Source organism: Serinus canaria, chromosome 11, assembly GCF_022539315.1.
Source record: "Serinus canaria isolate serCan28SL12 chromosome 11, serCan2020, whole genome shotgun sequence".
NCBI classification, from domain to species: domain Eukaryota; kingdom Metazoa; phylum Chordata; class Aves; order Passeriformes; family Fringillidae; genus Serinus; species Serinus canaria.
This window is the reverse complement of record NC_066325.1, coordinates 14,673,001-14,687,935: the sequence shown is the minus strand read 5'-3', so window position 1 is coordinate 14,687,935 and position 14,935 is coordinate 14,673,001. Positions and strand designations below refer to the sequence as shown.

Here is a 14,935-nt window from a genome sequence, read left to right as displayed (position 1 = left end):
GGAGGCTGTGGCTGGGGTCATGATGACCCCGTGCACAGTGATGCTGGAGGTGTAGGGTGGCAGCTGTTTGGGGCAGAGCAGGAAGTTGTGAATCACTTGAAATCTCCTGAATTGGGACAATTGGGACATTGAGAACACAGGGCCTTGGCCTGCCCCAGAGCAAGGATTGAATCCTGCTAGTGTCCAGGCTAGACAAGCCCATCCTGCCACTGTTCCTTCCTCTGCACTTCTTTGATTTCATTTTAACTGATTTTTTTCCCCCACACCTAGGGATGTAACAGCCTCCACTCCCATGCTCCCTGAGGCAAGTGCACAGGACATACCATCCAAAACTGGCTCTTATCAAAACATGGGGAGCTCCTGAGGACCCCATCACCTCCTCTCAGTGGGGTTGGTTTCTCAGCACCTGGGTTGAATCAGGTATCTCAGAGCTCAGCCTCATTGCCCCTCAGCCAGTCACAGTGGCCAACAGACCCCTCTGCTTCAGGGCACCTTTGCCTGCTGGGCCAGGGGGTGCCTTGAGAGCAGCCACAGGCAGTCATCCTACAAACAGCTGCTGAGGGGCTGGAGAAATGTCTGCTCATACTGACATTCATCCCTGGTACATCAATTTTAACAGCTTGTCCCAGGCTTTTTGGATGGCAACCAAAATTCAGCTGATTTCAACCTCTCCCGCTGAGTCACCACGAGTTCTGCATCCAGGCTGCATTCATTCGCCTTTTCACCTCAAAGAGAGGAAAAGCCCATGATGTCAGGGAGCTCAGGGGCTCTTAAATCCCTCAGGCAGGAGCTAGCCCCTCACCTAGCCCTTCAATGGGATCTGATCTTTCCTGCCTTCAGCGCTGCTTTTCCCCCTCTTCTGTGGGTCCCGCAGCCAAGGGGTTTTCTCTGAACTGGTCAGGGATGAGACAATGTTGGTTCTGATCTTCCTGACATTGCACACCTTTAAACCTCCTCCTCCTCTTCCTTCAGTTGCCAGGGGTTTCTATGGGAATAAATACTTTTTCATGCTTGGGATTTATCTTCTCCTCAGCAGTCACACCTCCAAGTAGAGGCCGAGGGGGCCAGAATTGCAGAACCCATGGATGCCATTGGTGGCAAGAGGGAGGTGGAAGGACTAAAAGGCCCTGGGATCTTTCATTTTCCCTGTCTCTGGAAGAAACCTGGAAAGATTCCATGAAAAAGGCAGAGAACATAAAAGTCCCAACAAAAATGCTCCAGCATGACCCTGCTCCCCCTCCCAAATTCCTGTTGCAGTGGTGCCATCTCGACCTGGCAGAGGTGAGCTGGGACCCCTAACCCTGCTGCAGGCAGCTCTGCACCCCTTGGCCACCCTTCCCACAGTGGCACCCAGTGCTGGCAGTGCCACAAGGACCCCTCCTGAGGTGGACAGAGCCCACAGCTGCCATCAGCAGAGAGGGAGGTAGAGGTGACCAGCCGGGAAGCAGAGGCCTGAATCCAAGCCCCGAGGCAGGGCAGGGTTTGACAGCCATCCACAGCTCCAGGCTGCAGCCTGTGCTGCACACAGGGCTGATCTGGGGGCAGGAGGGGAAGCAGCCTGGGGCAGATGTGCTGGCTGCCCAGGCTGGCTGTGCAGGCTCAATGTGGCAGGATCAATGTGCCTGTATTGAAGGGCTTCATGGGGATCGGGTACCACCCCAGGCACAGGCAGTGCAGTGACGATGTGCAGAGGAGTCACAGCTAAATTTAGCCTCATTTGTGCGTGAGTGTGATGTTTTTATTCTTGCCCTTAAATAAAAACATTGTTTGGAGGCAGTGGCTGCTGGTTCTGCTTTGCTCAGCCCTGGACCTTGGATGGGTTGTTTCAGTCAAGCTATTCAAAAGAGGGAGAAACGAGAATAAGCAGTTGGTGAGACAGATCCCAAAGACCTATTTTCAAAAATGCTCAGGAGCCATTTCCCAGAATCCAGCAGGGCACACAAAGCAGTGGGAGTGTGACTTTGGTGGCTGTGGGGATGTGCTGGTGCTGAGGGAGAGGTGTCTTCCAGGTAAAGCTGCTCCATGGGCATGGGATGACATGATGGAGTCTTGACCATAGTGAGGGGTGTCTTGAGTGTGAGGCAGCAGCACTGGAGTACCAGCTTTGGGTGATGGGCGCCATCCTGCATCCCACCTTGGCTGGACATCCTACCCCTAGAGCAGGCACATTCTGCCCCAGTCTTACATCCCCAGGGCAGCAAAAGGCACACACCTTGCTGGCTCCAAAATAATCAGAACCAGAATGACAGATCTTGGGTGCCTCAAAAGAGACACCTCAAACCTTGCCCAGAGGTCCCAGATTGGTACCAGGATGGGTTGGTGTCCCCAGAACTGCTGGGCTGCACAGGGCAGGGCTGCACTGTGGGCTGTGGGCACGGACAGGGACAGGGACGGGGACAGGGACAGGGACAGGGACAGGCAGGAGCCAGCCCTGCTGCTCCACATCCTGACACCACACATTCCACTGAAGCTGCCTGGGAAGGTAAAATCCTGCAGGGAGCTCAGCATCCTCTGCGTGCCACACAGCCCCCGAGCCCAGGATGGGAGCAGAGACTCTGTGACCTGGCCCAGGGCAGAGCTGGGCTGTGCCCTGTGTGCCCCACAAAGCATGTGCTGGGGCTGGCGAGCTGCCCGTCCCCCCCGGCTGCCTCCTGCCCTCCAAACACAGGGCTGCCAGTAATTTTCCATCCTGGCTGTGAGCTCTGCCCTAACGAGATGTTCTCCTATGTCCCTCTAACAGGGCTGGGCCCCATTCAAGTTTCTCTGTTCATTCAGACCCTGAGTCCCCTCACTGTTTTGCTGTTCAAGCTGCCCACCAGTCCTGCAGGATGGCTGCTCCTCTGAGCCCTTTTCCTCACAGTGCTCACAGCCCCTCTGCCTCAGGGCAATAGGATGATTTTGTTCAAAAGCCAGGGGAGAAAAAAAGAAAAAAAAAAAAGAGCAGCAACAAGCCAAGAAAAATTCCCATGGCTCAGCTGCACTAGGGCCAGGAACAAGGCAGCCCTGGGGACTTTGCCCTCAGCCATTTCCAAAGCTGCCTCTGCACAGGCACCTCTGCCTGGAAATGAAGGTCTGGTCCATCAGCTGCACTGGCTGGCCAAGCACATCAGACTAAAGTTGATTTCCAGAGGAAGGTACCTGGCCCTGGAGGGTGCCTGCAGGGTGTGTGCCTGCAGGGTGTGTGCAGCAATGTGCTGCCTTCAACTCCTTCCCCTTGCAATGAAGCTGCTCAACTCTGACCTCACTTAAGGCAATCATTTTGTTGGCCTGGAGACACTACCAGGAGACACCTCTTCCAGAGGCAGAATTCTGAGCCCATCTCTCCAGAGCAGGCCCCTCCATCCCCTCCTGCCTCCCCCCCAGCCACAGGAGCCAGCAGCAGCACTGCCCAGGCCCCCTGTGCTGCTTCTGCCACAGCTTCTTCTCGGAGCCAAGCCAGGCTTTAAATAAACACCTGTCAGCAGAGCCCAGCCACGCTCAGAGTGAGGCATGTGTGTGTTTAGCAGGTTGATAGGCGTGAGACAGAGCAGAGACAGCAGGGGCTCTCTCCTCAGAGGCCAGAGACTGGCACATTCTCAAAGGCAGCATTAATCAGCATTTTCAACTGCAAAGCACTTGTCACAGCACAGCAGAGTTGCCCACTCTTACCTTCCCTTGGAGGACGGAATAATGCCATTTCCAAGAGCTGACCTCTCTAGCTGCAAGCTGCTGTGATGCTTTAGGGGGAAAGTGATGGATTTGGAACACTGAACTTCTGTTCTCAGAGTTTCCACAGTTCCCTAGTCCCCACCAGCTGCAGCCACCTCCAGTTCCTCCTCCTTGCTGGTCAAGAAAGCCCTCACAGGAGCAGCCTAACACCCAGCTCCCCTTGCCTTGCACCCCACCAGCTCTGCCCCTGACCTTCTCCTTGGCCGTCAGCTGATCAATACCTCTAGCTCTGGTCCATTGATCCTAACGATTTCATCCCACTTCTCACTAATGCACTCTCTTGTTATGGGCCACGTTATGGGTATTTGGGCCATGGACCAGGCAGATGCTGGGAGAGGGGCAGAGGGCTGGCCAAAGGTGTGTCACTGCTGTCCCAGCACAGCACTGACTCTGAAACACCAGCCTCTCTCACTTCCTAAGGCAGGCCTTCATCTCTTCCTCCCACAGCTCTTGGCTCACTGGACATCCACAAACCTCCCTCCCTCAGCTCTCCAGCTCCCTGCACACTCATCTTCTCCTTCCCTTTTTAGCCCTGTCCTTTGTAGAAGCCTAAGACAAAAGATGAAGTCCCCAAAGTTGTTTGGGGAGAGCTGGATACCAAGTGCTGCCCTGGCCTGTGCATTTTCCCACCTCAGGGGCTTTAAATCCAATCTTTGTATCACCCAGACCCAGAAAGAGTGGCTTGCACCAGTGGGTGCCAGATACCTACCCAAACCCACTTTTCTTGGAGTCTCCATGTGCTCCTGAGTCAGGGTGTTGCAGACTCTGTGGTTAAATGCCCCCTGAGGTGGCTGCTGCTCTGCAGCTGATCCTGGCAGGGCTCCTGGAGCCCCCTCCACATGCTGGGGTTCACCAAACAAGGGGCTCTGGGCCATCCTGGCACTGACCTTCCCTGCCAACCCAGTCACACACACCCCATCAATAACAAAGTGCAAGATAACAAAATGAGCTGTCACAGCCAATTAACATGCTGGGCTTAATCGGCTTGTGGGCTTTCAGGGTGGAGGTGAGGGGCTGGCTCCAGGCTGGAAGGGCCAGAGGGAGGCAGGGTAAGACATTTCATATATTGCAGCCACCCCTCTCTGCTGGCTCCCTGGCCAAGAGCCAGGAGTGGGAGGCCAGGGCAGTGCTTCCACAGCCATGGCATCATCTCAGGGGTGTGTGGGCACCCCAGCCCTGGGCACGGCCAGCAGAGAGGGACAGACAGCCCGAGGTGACTGGTGTCAGAACCCCACACAGGGCTTTAGCCCCAAGGCAGACCCTCCTGCTAGGAGAGCAGCCAGCACAAATGGCAAACCCAAAAGGCTTCCACTTAAAGCCAGGAGGGATCTCAATGGCTGTCGCTGAGCACCTCTCAATTAATTAGCATCCTGCTGATTCTACAATTGAGACGATTGCTAAGGAGATTAAATCGGTCCCTGCCATAAAGCAGATGCTGTTCCCAAGGCCTGATTTGCAGTGATTTTCCTTTCCTAGAGCCTTTTTCCTGCCCTGTTGAGTCAGCTGAAGCCCCAGGGTGCTGGGTGCAGCCAGGACACAGCAGAGCTCCAGAGGGTGATGAGGGTGGGACCACTCAGTTAAATGTCACTGCACGCCCCAGGACGGCTCACTTGGAGGATGCTGTGTGAATCCAGAGCAGTGCTGGGTGAACAGAGCCTGGCCATCCAGGGAGGCCGTGGTCTGGTCACCCCATTCCGCCTGCATCAGCAGGGACAGACTCAGCTGGGCAGCCAGAGCTGCATTTGTGCATCTGAGAGCCCAAACTGAAAGGGAAAATAACAGCTCAGCCTCCAGGCAGAGCTCAGTAAATCCACCACGACTGCAATAAACCCTGCTGATTTGGTGCAAACTTGGAGTAACCCCAAATGCACAGGGCAGTAGTACATGAGTACAGAGTACAGCCCTGCCCACAGGCTTGGCTCCACTCCATCAGCACTCCTTGGGTCTCCACCATCACAGCTGAGGAGAGGGAGGACTTTTCTCTGGAAGCCTTTGCAAAGGGTGTGACTCTCACAGTTGGTTTGTTAGTGCTGCCCAGGGCCTGTGTGTGGCTTGTTCCCTCACCCCAGCAGAGAAATGGCCATTCAGCCACCCATGGACACAAAGAGCACTTAGGAAAGGGGCTGCAGGATGTCAACTAAACAGCCAAAAACCTGCAAATCTGGTATTTGTGAGGTGAAGGCAAGAAACTCCTCTTAAATCCTTGCTGTGATGAGAGCCTGTCTGCAAAGATACACCCACCCTGCCCAGGATGGTCCCACAGCAAGAGAAATAAGCACATGAGAGGGCGGCTTTGATTACTCTGATTACTGCATCTGCTTCACTGCTTCCTCCCATGTGCATCGCTGCCAAGTCCCACAGCCACCTCCTCACTCCACTTCTCTCTAACGCCTGAGGAAAAAAACCACCACACTACATCCTCAGCATTTGGCAGCTTCCTGGTCTGAAGGCAGGGGGAAAATTGTCTTTTGTGTTCGGCAAGGGTTTGTGAGAATTTGTCACAATCCTCCTCTGCTTTCCCTGGGGAGAACCCAGGGCCCTCCAGGGACCAAAGGGACAGCAAGGGACAAGCCCTGTCCTACAAGCCACACAAGCTAAGAGTCCAGTTTTCAATCTCCATTTGAATTCTGCCTTTTTTTAATACCTTTTTTTTTTTTTTTTATCACAGCATCACAACAGAAATGGAACAGCACCACTGTGACCTTCAGGTGACATCTCCTTACCACTGCCCATTTCCAGACACAGAAATCACAGGAGGGTGTCTGGGACTGTCTTTAGGGTTGCAATTTCTCAAGCTCATCTGCAGGCAAACTGGGATTCCTTATTCTGTGTCCCTCAATGCTCCTCGCCCCCAACCCTGCTCAGCCCATCTGCTGCCTGTGCAGTGCCTCGACCCAGCAGCAGAAAAGTGACTTTTTTCCTACAACAGAGGAGATTTCTGCCTTCCACAGGTCCAGGTGGGAATCCCAAAGAAGATGCATTTTCCCCAAGGTGTGGGGGAAGCACTGCAAAGAGCTGCAGCTGTAAATCCTCACAAAGGCTAATGAAAGGCAATGGACCAGTGTGCCCTGCCAATCCTGGTAGAAAGGATACTGAGGCTGCTGGCCCAGCCTGGCAGCCTGCCATGAGGAATAACTCTTCAAAAATAGAAGCATGCTAATCTGAGGAACTGCTGGTATTGTCAATGACATTAATGAAGTGTTTGGAAAACCAGAACAAATGCCTTGGCTTTTTGGGGCTGTGCCCCTTGTAATTTTCCACAGCAGCTGAGGAGTGCTCAGGCAAACAGCACAGTGCTCCTGGTGCTGTCCTGCTCCCCAGAGCAGAGCAAGGACTCAGCCCTGGGGGCTCCCAGCAAGCCTGGCCCAGTGCAGCAGAGCCTGGCCAGCCCTCAGGGAACAGGCTCCCCAGAGCAATTTCCACTGGGAAACAAAGCCCATCAAGCAGCCTCAGTGTGCCCAGGGGGAGCTCACTGACTCCTCTTCCTTCTTGTTTTCATTCCTTGTCTCAAGCCCCCTCTGGGTTCTTTTTCACCACCATGGTCAAGACCTGTGGGGTTGCAAATTTCTCCCTGGCAGAAGGGTTTTGGATTCCACAGCTTTCTCACCCCTTCCCTCCTGCAGCAGCAGTCAGTAATTCTTTATTTTCATTGCCAACCATGACATCCACTCCTCATGTATGCTCTAATCTAGGACAAGGTAGTGCAACCTACCAAACCCAGATTTCAATTAAAATTTTGAACGAAACTTCTGTTGTAAAAGGTAGAAAATCACTGGTTGAAGATCAGAACAGCTTGTGCTCCTAACTCAGTCAGGTGCCACAATGTCTTTCATAAAAATAATACTTTGTGTTACAGTATGTCAGTTCCCAGAACACTTCTTGTTGTTGTTCCTCCTGGTTGCTGCTCAAATTTTGCCTATTTTTTCACTTGATTGCAATTAAAACATTTGTGGCAATACTGTAAAATGTGTCTATGAAGTGATTTGTCATAAATACCAGCAGTCCTTCAATTTAAAAGCTGAAGGACATGGGAGAAATAAAATTGAAAAGTCCTTTTCAGACCTTTCCCAGGTAGTTCTGTAATGAAGCTTTATTGTACCATTCTGAAAACACACAAGTTCAAACTCCTCTAACTTAAAGCTTGCTGCAGTGCCATGGAAAAGGACAGCTGTGTTCACAAAAACTAAAGAGACAGAAAAAAACCTAAGCAATACTGTAATTTAAAATTACAGGATCAGATTTTTAAGGGTCCTTAACTCATGGTTACGAGAAGTGGCATTGCCTTCTTAAAAAAAGCCAATGACATTGAAGACTACTTCAGGGATATTTTTCCTCCCTACTCTGAAGGCTGTTGCACAAAATGTTGGCGAGTGAGCAACCTTCTGCTTGCATTTTGCATCCAGCAGTAGAGAAGAAAAACGTTCTTACAAATGCAGGAAAATTAGCTTGGATAGTCACCAAAACCAGTCCAGAAACTGATGAAACTCATGATTTTGGTTATAAACCAGCTACATCCCAAAGCCACAGGTCAGTAAATTAGTATTTCCAATTGAAAGATGCTTCTTGTCACAGATGGACTTCAACTTGCTGCCCTTGCAGCACTGATCACAGCTCTGCCATGGTACACAAAGTGTTTGCTACAGTGCCTGGAGCAGCAGGATCTGGATAGAGACTGCCAATTCCCACCTCCCACCAGCACTACAACAAAGCTGAGGTAACACAGAGTCATCTCTACCCATCTTATGTTCCTAAAAATGCAATTCATTAAAGCAATAGCTTATTGATTGGCTGGCAGGGTGTCTGCCACAGGCTGTCCAAGCTGCCAGACCCCACCTGGGCTAAGTCAGACAGGAACTATTTCTACACTAGTACAACTGCACAAGTTAGCTCCTGACCACATTACCTGTAAGAGCAGAGGGATTATCTACCATGGCCACACTTGTGTAGAGACCTGGACTTTCCCATTTGATTTTTCTGCTGCGGTGCAATAAACAACAGACTTTTCACATTATGAGCATTCCCTTACAAAACATTTATTCAAGATAAAAACCCAGAAATGGACAACTGCCAAATGCATAAGCCATTATGTGCCATTAAGTCATTAAGTGCAGCAGCATTTCATCCTGCACATACTTCAAATACTTTGTCAGGCAAGCTTCCAGCCAGTCTCCTGTGGCAGGGCAGCTGGCCCTGTGCAGCTGAGGGGAGACACTGAGACAGTTGTGAAGGCACAACACTGTCCCCTCTGACCACCTCCACAGGCTGAGCTTCAACATCTCTGGCCAAGGAACAGCCCTTTGTGCTCGAGGTCTTGTTTGAAGCATCCAACATCCAGGTGCATCTGCAAGTCCAGTAAGAGCTCCTTTGAGACTTGGATCTTGCTGTCACCTCCCAAGGAGGTGAAATAAACTTCCCACAGAAGTGAAAGTGCTCAGCAGCATCAGGATCCAGCTCCTCTGCTTAGGTTCTTTTTCCACAGAGGCACAGAAGCACCTATAAGGAAGGTGTCTAATACTGCTCCCAAAGGACAACCATCCTGATGACTGCAGGAACTAAGCCCTACAGAGATAACCCCATCTTCTGTCTCCATCCCATGGGACTTGAGATGACCTAGGTTTAAGGGCATCCACACGGGATGATAATCCCTGTGCTGTTTAGCAAGTCCCAAATCCAGTTACTCCTACTGGCAAGGATGACATTTACCAGGATCATATTCCTAGATTCATTTGGATGGATCAGAAGGAAGGAAACTCAGTTCATTTGCTCTGTCCCTTCTACTAACCAAATTTAGAAACTGACGAATTTCTCACGGAGGAACAAGTATCTCAAAGGTTGATAATGGGGCAGAGTTTCCATTGAAGTTTCTGCTTTTGATCTGGTCCAGACTTTACTCTTTGCTGCCTTCTGCTTCCTCCTCTGTAGAACACCCATCACAGAGACAAATCCAGCACAAAAGCCACAGGCATCAAACAAGAACACTCTTTACTGCATAGAACCAAGGTCACAAGGGCCATAAAGGGAGAGAGGACAAGGCGGCACGAGACCTGTGCAGCCACTTGCTGTGTGGGTTTGAGGAGGTATTTCTCTCCAGGGCACTGGTACTGTGTACAGGAGTCAGCAAAGAAAAACATTCCTGCCTCACTAAGAGCACCTGTTCCACCTCAGTGTATAAGAAATGAAAAAAAATTAATGTGTATCACATTTTTTCCACATCACTGGGGCTCTCTAAAGACCAGGGAACCTGGAAACAGCTGTTCAAAGAATCAATAACTTTTTCGAGCAGGCTGGGATGGGAAGGACAAGATGAAATACATAAATTACATTTCTGTCCAGATCTAGTATTGTAAATATCAATTTGGAGCAATAATTAGTATTTATTACCCTTTCAGAAAGTCCTTTCATAGCCTTTCAGCCACCTAGCAAACACTTAAGCTGCAACTCTTCAGGAGTGCTATGAGTAAGCAGTGGTGTCATCTGGTTTTTGTACCCTTGCCCTCTGCCTTTAAAATTTTCATTAGTTTTACCCAAAGCTGCTACAGAGAAGAATGCCCATTAATGGACAGGGAGCCCGTCCTTCCCTAAATTGATTGATTTTTCTCTTCTACAACAGGCTGTAAATCTGCATTCCCCACTGCAACTTCATGTTCTTCAGGCTTTCAACCATCCACTTCTGTGAGCTTTCTTTTCCCGTAGTTCTGCACCAGACTGGAAGCTGTGATTTGAGAAGCCTGTCCCTTTTCCCAGCACTGGAAGTCATTCAGGCCTTTCTGGCCCACTTGAAAGAGAGCCCGTTCCAGCTCATCCAGCCGTGCCACCAGAGCAGATGTGTCCTCATTGTAGGCGTTCTGAGAGGAGTCCATGATGCGGCGGAAACGGGCAACGAACGTCTGAAGGGAACAAACAGAGTCACTGACAGCTAACACAGAGCCACACCAGCTCACACCTGGAGGCCTGAGCTTTCAGAACTGAAAAGCCAAAGTTTAGGCTGCTGTTCACAACAGGCCAAGGGTCTGCAACCAGCACAGCACTTGTTGAGCATGGCTACAGAGACAAAACCACTTCATGCCTGGGACGTCAAATACCTGCTACCGGATGGGAAGCAAACACAAAATTGGATTTTGGCTGCTTCCTCACAACAGGCTTGAGGAGACCACAGGATATAACACAATTATGATCTATTCTCCCTTCTCAAGCAATCGCTGCTTTAGAGCAGGAGGAATGAATCTTGTTCCACAGCAGCTGCTGCAGGAATGTACAAGCTGCAAGCTGTGAATGTCCTGGAAGCTGAGCCAAACTGCTGCTGAAAAGCATTCAGCATGCTAGAAAAACAATTAACCACGAAAAAGGTGAAAATCCAAACCAATGTTCAACCTATAAATAGCATTTTGAAAAGCTAAGCAACAAGACATATCTAAGGCATTTCATTTTCCTCTCTATCTTTGCTTTTGGGAACCGGAAAAAAAAAAGGGTCAGAACTCTTTGAAAACTGTGCCCTGTTATTTCAGAAGTTGATTTTAGAATTGCCAGAACTTATAGGATAAAGTAATAGGTTAAATAACAATAAACTTATAGGTTTTCAACTCAGCACAACTCCCCCCTTGTTTGCTTTTAAAAAGAGAAATCAAACCTGGCATGCTTTGATTTTTCTGTCAATAAGTAATGAATTCTACTGTGGCTTTTTTCCCTCAGATGTCCATTAGCACAAACAGAAAAGACAAGGAAAGGCATGGGCACCTCCTCAATGCACAAAGCACATGTTCAGTGGACAGCTCCAAGAAAGCAGCAGCACTTTAAAGCCTCTCTGAATCAGCCTTAATGTAAAGCACAGAGAAAAAGAAAAAATGCAATAAAAACCATCCCAGCCCACTTAAAGACCAGGCTGAAGAGATCTCAGAGCTGTTAGTGGTTATGTTTAAAAGCTCAAGTAGACTGAAGTCTGGAAATAGACAAAGATAACATCTATCTTTTAAAAGAGAAAGGGGAGATGGAGAGGGAGAAGGGAAGAGCCAGGGAATTATAAATCCATCAGCATCAATTCCTGGAAGCATACTGGAACAAAGAAGCAATACAGAAACTTCTGCAAGATAATAAAAGAATCTCAGCCACCATGGACTTGCCAAGAACAAATTCCCAGGGCCCAGCCTGGTTTCTGCTAGGGCAGGGTGCCAGGCCTTGCACAGGCAGGAAGAGCAGCAGAGGGGTATCTGTCATGGGGCACTGCTGGAAGATGTAGCCAGACCACCCAAAGATGGTCAGGAGAGACAGCAATCATCCACAGCTCCTGTCAGGAGGGAAGAACACACTGAGTGGAGTTCCACTGGGGTCTCTGTGCAACCAGCTACTGTTGTTGAGATGCTAATTAATGAGCTTACTAAAGGAATAGAAGCTGTGCTTATTAAATCAGCCTGCAATATGCAGGAGAAGGAGAAGGGCTGACTACAGGCATGTCGGGGAGCAGAGCTCTTAATTCGTAACAATCCTGACTAATTAGAAGGATGGTGTGAAAACAATAGGCTGTCATTCACCCAGGACTAACAGAAGGTTTTACATTAAGGCAGAAATAGTACAGAGTCAGGAAATTATTTGTTCACAGATGCAACCTGTACCATCTCACTGTGGTCTGCAAGCCAAACACAGACCCGTGTGACTGCATCGTGACAAACCAGATGCTGCACCAAGATGAGCCAAGAGCATCACAGCCACACAAAACTCACAAAGTGATCCTTTTGTTTTCAGCAGCACAAGTCCTGAGCATGAGACTTCACTGCTGTTCAGGGCACGGCGTGGTGGATGCAGATCCACTGGAGAGGCACCAGCAGTGCACAAGGAGGGCACTGAGGTTAGGGAGCATGACCCATAGAGAAACATCAAATGAACTGGGACTGCTGCAGGAAGGAAGAGAATAAGTTGTCCTCAGCATTTACTTTGTATGAGACAAACAGAACAGAGCTTGTATTGCTGTGAAGGAGCTTTGGTTCAGACATTGGAGCAAACCTCCTGCAGTGAGGCTGGCAAGGTACTGAAAGAGATTGCCCAGAGCAGGGTGAGCTCTCAGTGTTAGAGAGATTTAAAGACAGGTATAGTTTTATAACCCTACGTCTCCTCTAGTCCTGTTTTTACAGGATTTTATGAAACACCATATTTACAGTGTGGAAACACCAAGCTAAAATTACACTCCTGGATGCACAGTGGAGGCTTCCAGCCCCAGCCTGTGTAGCTGCCAAAAGGGACATCCATATTCAATCCAGAAGTCATCGGGATTAAACCAGGATATTTTTCCTGAATACTGCTAAGCAGCTGGGAGCTAAATGAAGACAGAAAAACGCAAATCTAAGTTTCAAGACCTGATTCAGATACTTGCCTGCAGGATAGTCTGAGCTATCTCAGGATTCTCTGGATTCTCAAAATTCAGGAGCTGTGAGCCAAATCCATAGTAGTAGGGCCCCATTTTATGCAGATCAACTACATTGGCATCAGCACTGAACACCGTCCTCCAGGCTTCCTTGTAAATCTTTGGCAGCTCCACAGAGATGATTCTCCTTTTGCTGTCATGCAGCCCTTTAGCCAGCCACAGGGGGATTTCCAGCTTTGACCCCTGGAGGAATCAGAGAAGCCAAAAGTTATCCTTGCCATGAAAGTACTCCTGAAGCAGCCCCAAAGACATAGAGTGAACTTTATTAATGAAGATCCAGCATTAAACAAGTCAGTTTTGTTTTCAGAACAGTCCTTTGTTAGTGCAGCATAAACCAGACACATTTTAGAGGCCTTATTACTGCAAAACTCAGAAAGTGGACTTAAAGTGATGCTGTATGGCTTCAGAATTGTCAGCTGATGAAACAGCAAGAGAAAAAGAAGGAAAAAAAACCCCAAACAAGCAAAGTGTGTATAATAAAAGCAAAAATAACTTTAAAGTAGCAGAGACATCCTTGCAGCAACCACGAAGAGAGGGCGCCCGGGCCTGGGAGGCGCGACAGGAGGCGGGGGCGAGGCGGCGGCCCCGGGGCAGAGCCGCCAGCGCCCTGTCCCCTCCCGAGAGCGACACTCCCGTGTCCCGTGTCCCGTGTCCCCCTCCCGAGAGCGACACTCCCGTGTCCCCTCCCCGTTACCTCCGGGATGGACTCGGCGCTGCTGGCGCCCTGCCCCATCAACAGGGCCAGGCGCGGCAGCGCGCTCTCGGCGCGCCCCGGCAGCTTCTCCTGTGACATCAGGATATCGTCCAGCGAGAGGAAATTCTCCTCCATGCCCAGCCCGGGGCCCACGGGGAAATACGCCTCGGACATGGCCGGGCCGCGGCTCCCGCCAGCCCGTGAAGAGCCGCCCGCCACCGGCACCGCGCATGCGCCAGGCCCGCCCCGCGTCCGTCCGCGCCCGGCGCCGCTGATGGGGGCACGGGACCGAGGATCGGGACTGGGACCGGGACCGAGGATCGGGACTGGGGATTGAGGATTCGGACCAGGACCGGGATGGGGAGCGGGATCGGGATCGGCACAGGCATCGTCGCCGCGGCTGCCCCACAGCCGGGGCTCCGCAGGCGGTGCCGTCCGTCCCCCCGCGCCTCAGCCCGAGGTGCTGCGTTTAAGAGGAGTCTCGGAGCTCTGTCAGGACAGCCCCACACTGGGATTGGGTTTTGCGGGGAATTCCTCGCTGTGCAATTCCTCGCTGTACGGGTGGCGAGGTCCTGGCCCAGGCTGCCCAGAGCAGCTGTGGGTGCTCCATCCCTGCCGGTGTCCAAGGCCGGGTCGGACGGGTTTGGAGCAGCCGGGGATGGATCCAGCCTGTGGCAGGATCAGGATGGGCTCTGCAGGCCCTTCGTGCACGGAGCGCTCCAGGGATCTCTGCTCGGGCAGGGCGGGCTGGGCACGGCTGTCCTGCCCTGCCCTGCCCCTGAGGGTGCTGCCCCAGCCCGGCCCTCAGAACGCTGCTCCAAAGGCAGCGATGGCTCCCTGCGGCTCTGTGAAAAATGCGCATTTTATGATTGGCTTTTCGCAAATATTAAAATGAATAATATATGTGTTATGCTAAAAAGTTATGCTGTATTAATTTTCTTAAGTAGTGTGTTAAATATAGTTTTAGGTTGTAACATAAGGTTAAAATAGAAGCTATGTAGGATAGTTTTTTTCTAAACAAAGAACTCGCACCGAGGTAGCAGCGACAGGACACCTAAATCTTCCAGAGAAAGAGAATTTATTGCTCCATTATCAGGAGAAGTTAACTTCTTCCCACCTCG

General features: G+C 50.7%; 1 protein-coding gene across 1 annotated transcript; it reads right to left on the bottom strand.

The window, feature by feature from the left end:
- Positions 1 to 8,723: 8,723 nt before the first annotated feature.
- Positions 8,724 to 14,048, bottom strand: GINS3 (GINS complex subunit 3). Its single transcript, XM_009090888.4, has 3 exons — positions 13,815 to 14,048; positions 13,070 to 13,303; positions 8,724 to 10,595 (listed from the first exon to the last, which is right to left on the bottom strand). The coding sequence occupies exons 1-3, from the start codon at positions 13,986 to 13,988 to the stop codon at positions 10,365 to 10,367; spliced, it is 639 nt and encodes a 212-aa protein (XP_009089136.2). The 5' UTR covers positions 13,989 to 14,048; the 3' UTR covers positions 8,724 to 10,364.
- Positions 14,049 to 14,935: the final 887 nt, after the last annotated feature.

Coding starts and splice junctions, on each gene's coding strand:
- GINS3 (XM_009090888.4), bottom strand. CDS start 13,988: ATGTCCGAGGCGTATTTCCCCGTGGGCCCCGGGCTGGGCATGGAGGAG. Junction 13,304..13,814: donor GCGCCGAGTCCATCCCGGAG/GTAACGGGGAGG, acceptor TGATTCCTCCAG/GGGTCAAAGCTGGAAATCCC. Junction 10,596..13,069: donor TAGCTCAGACTATCCTGCAG/GCAAGTATCTGA, acceptor TGTTCCCTTCAG/ACGTTCGTTGCCCGTTTCCG.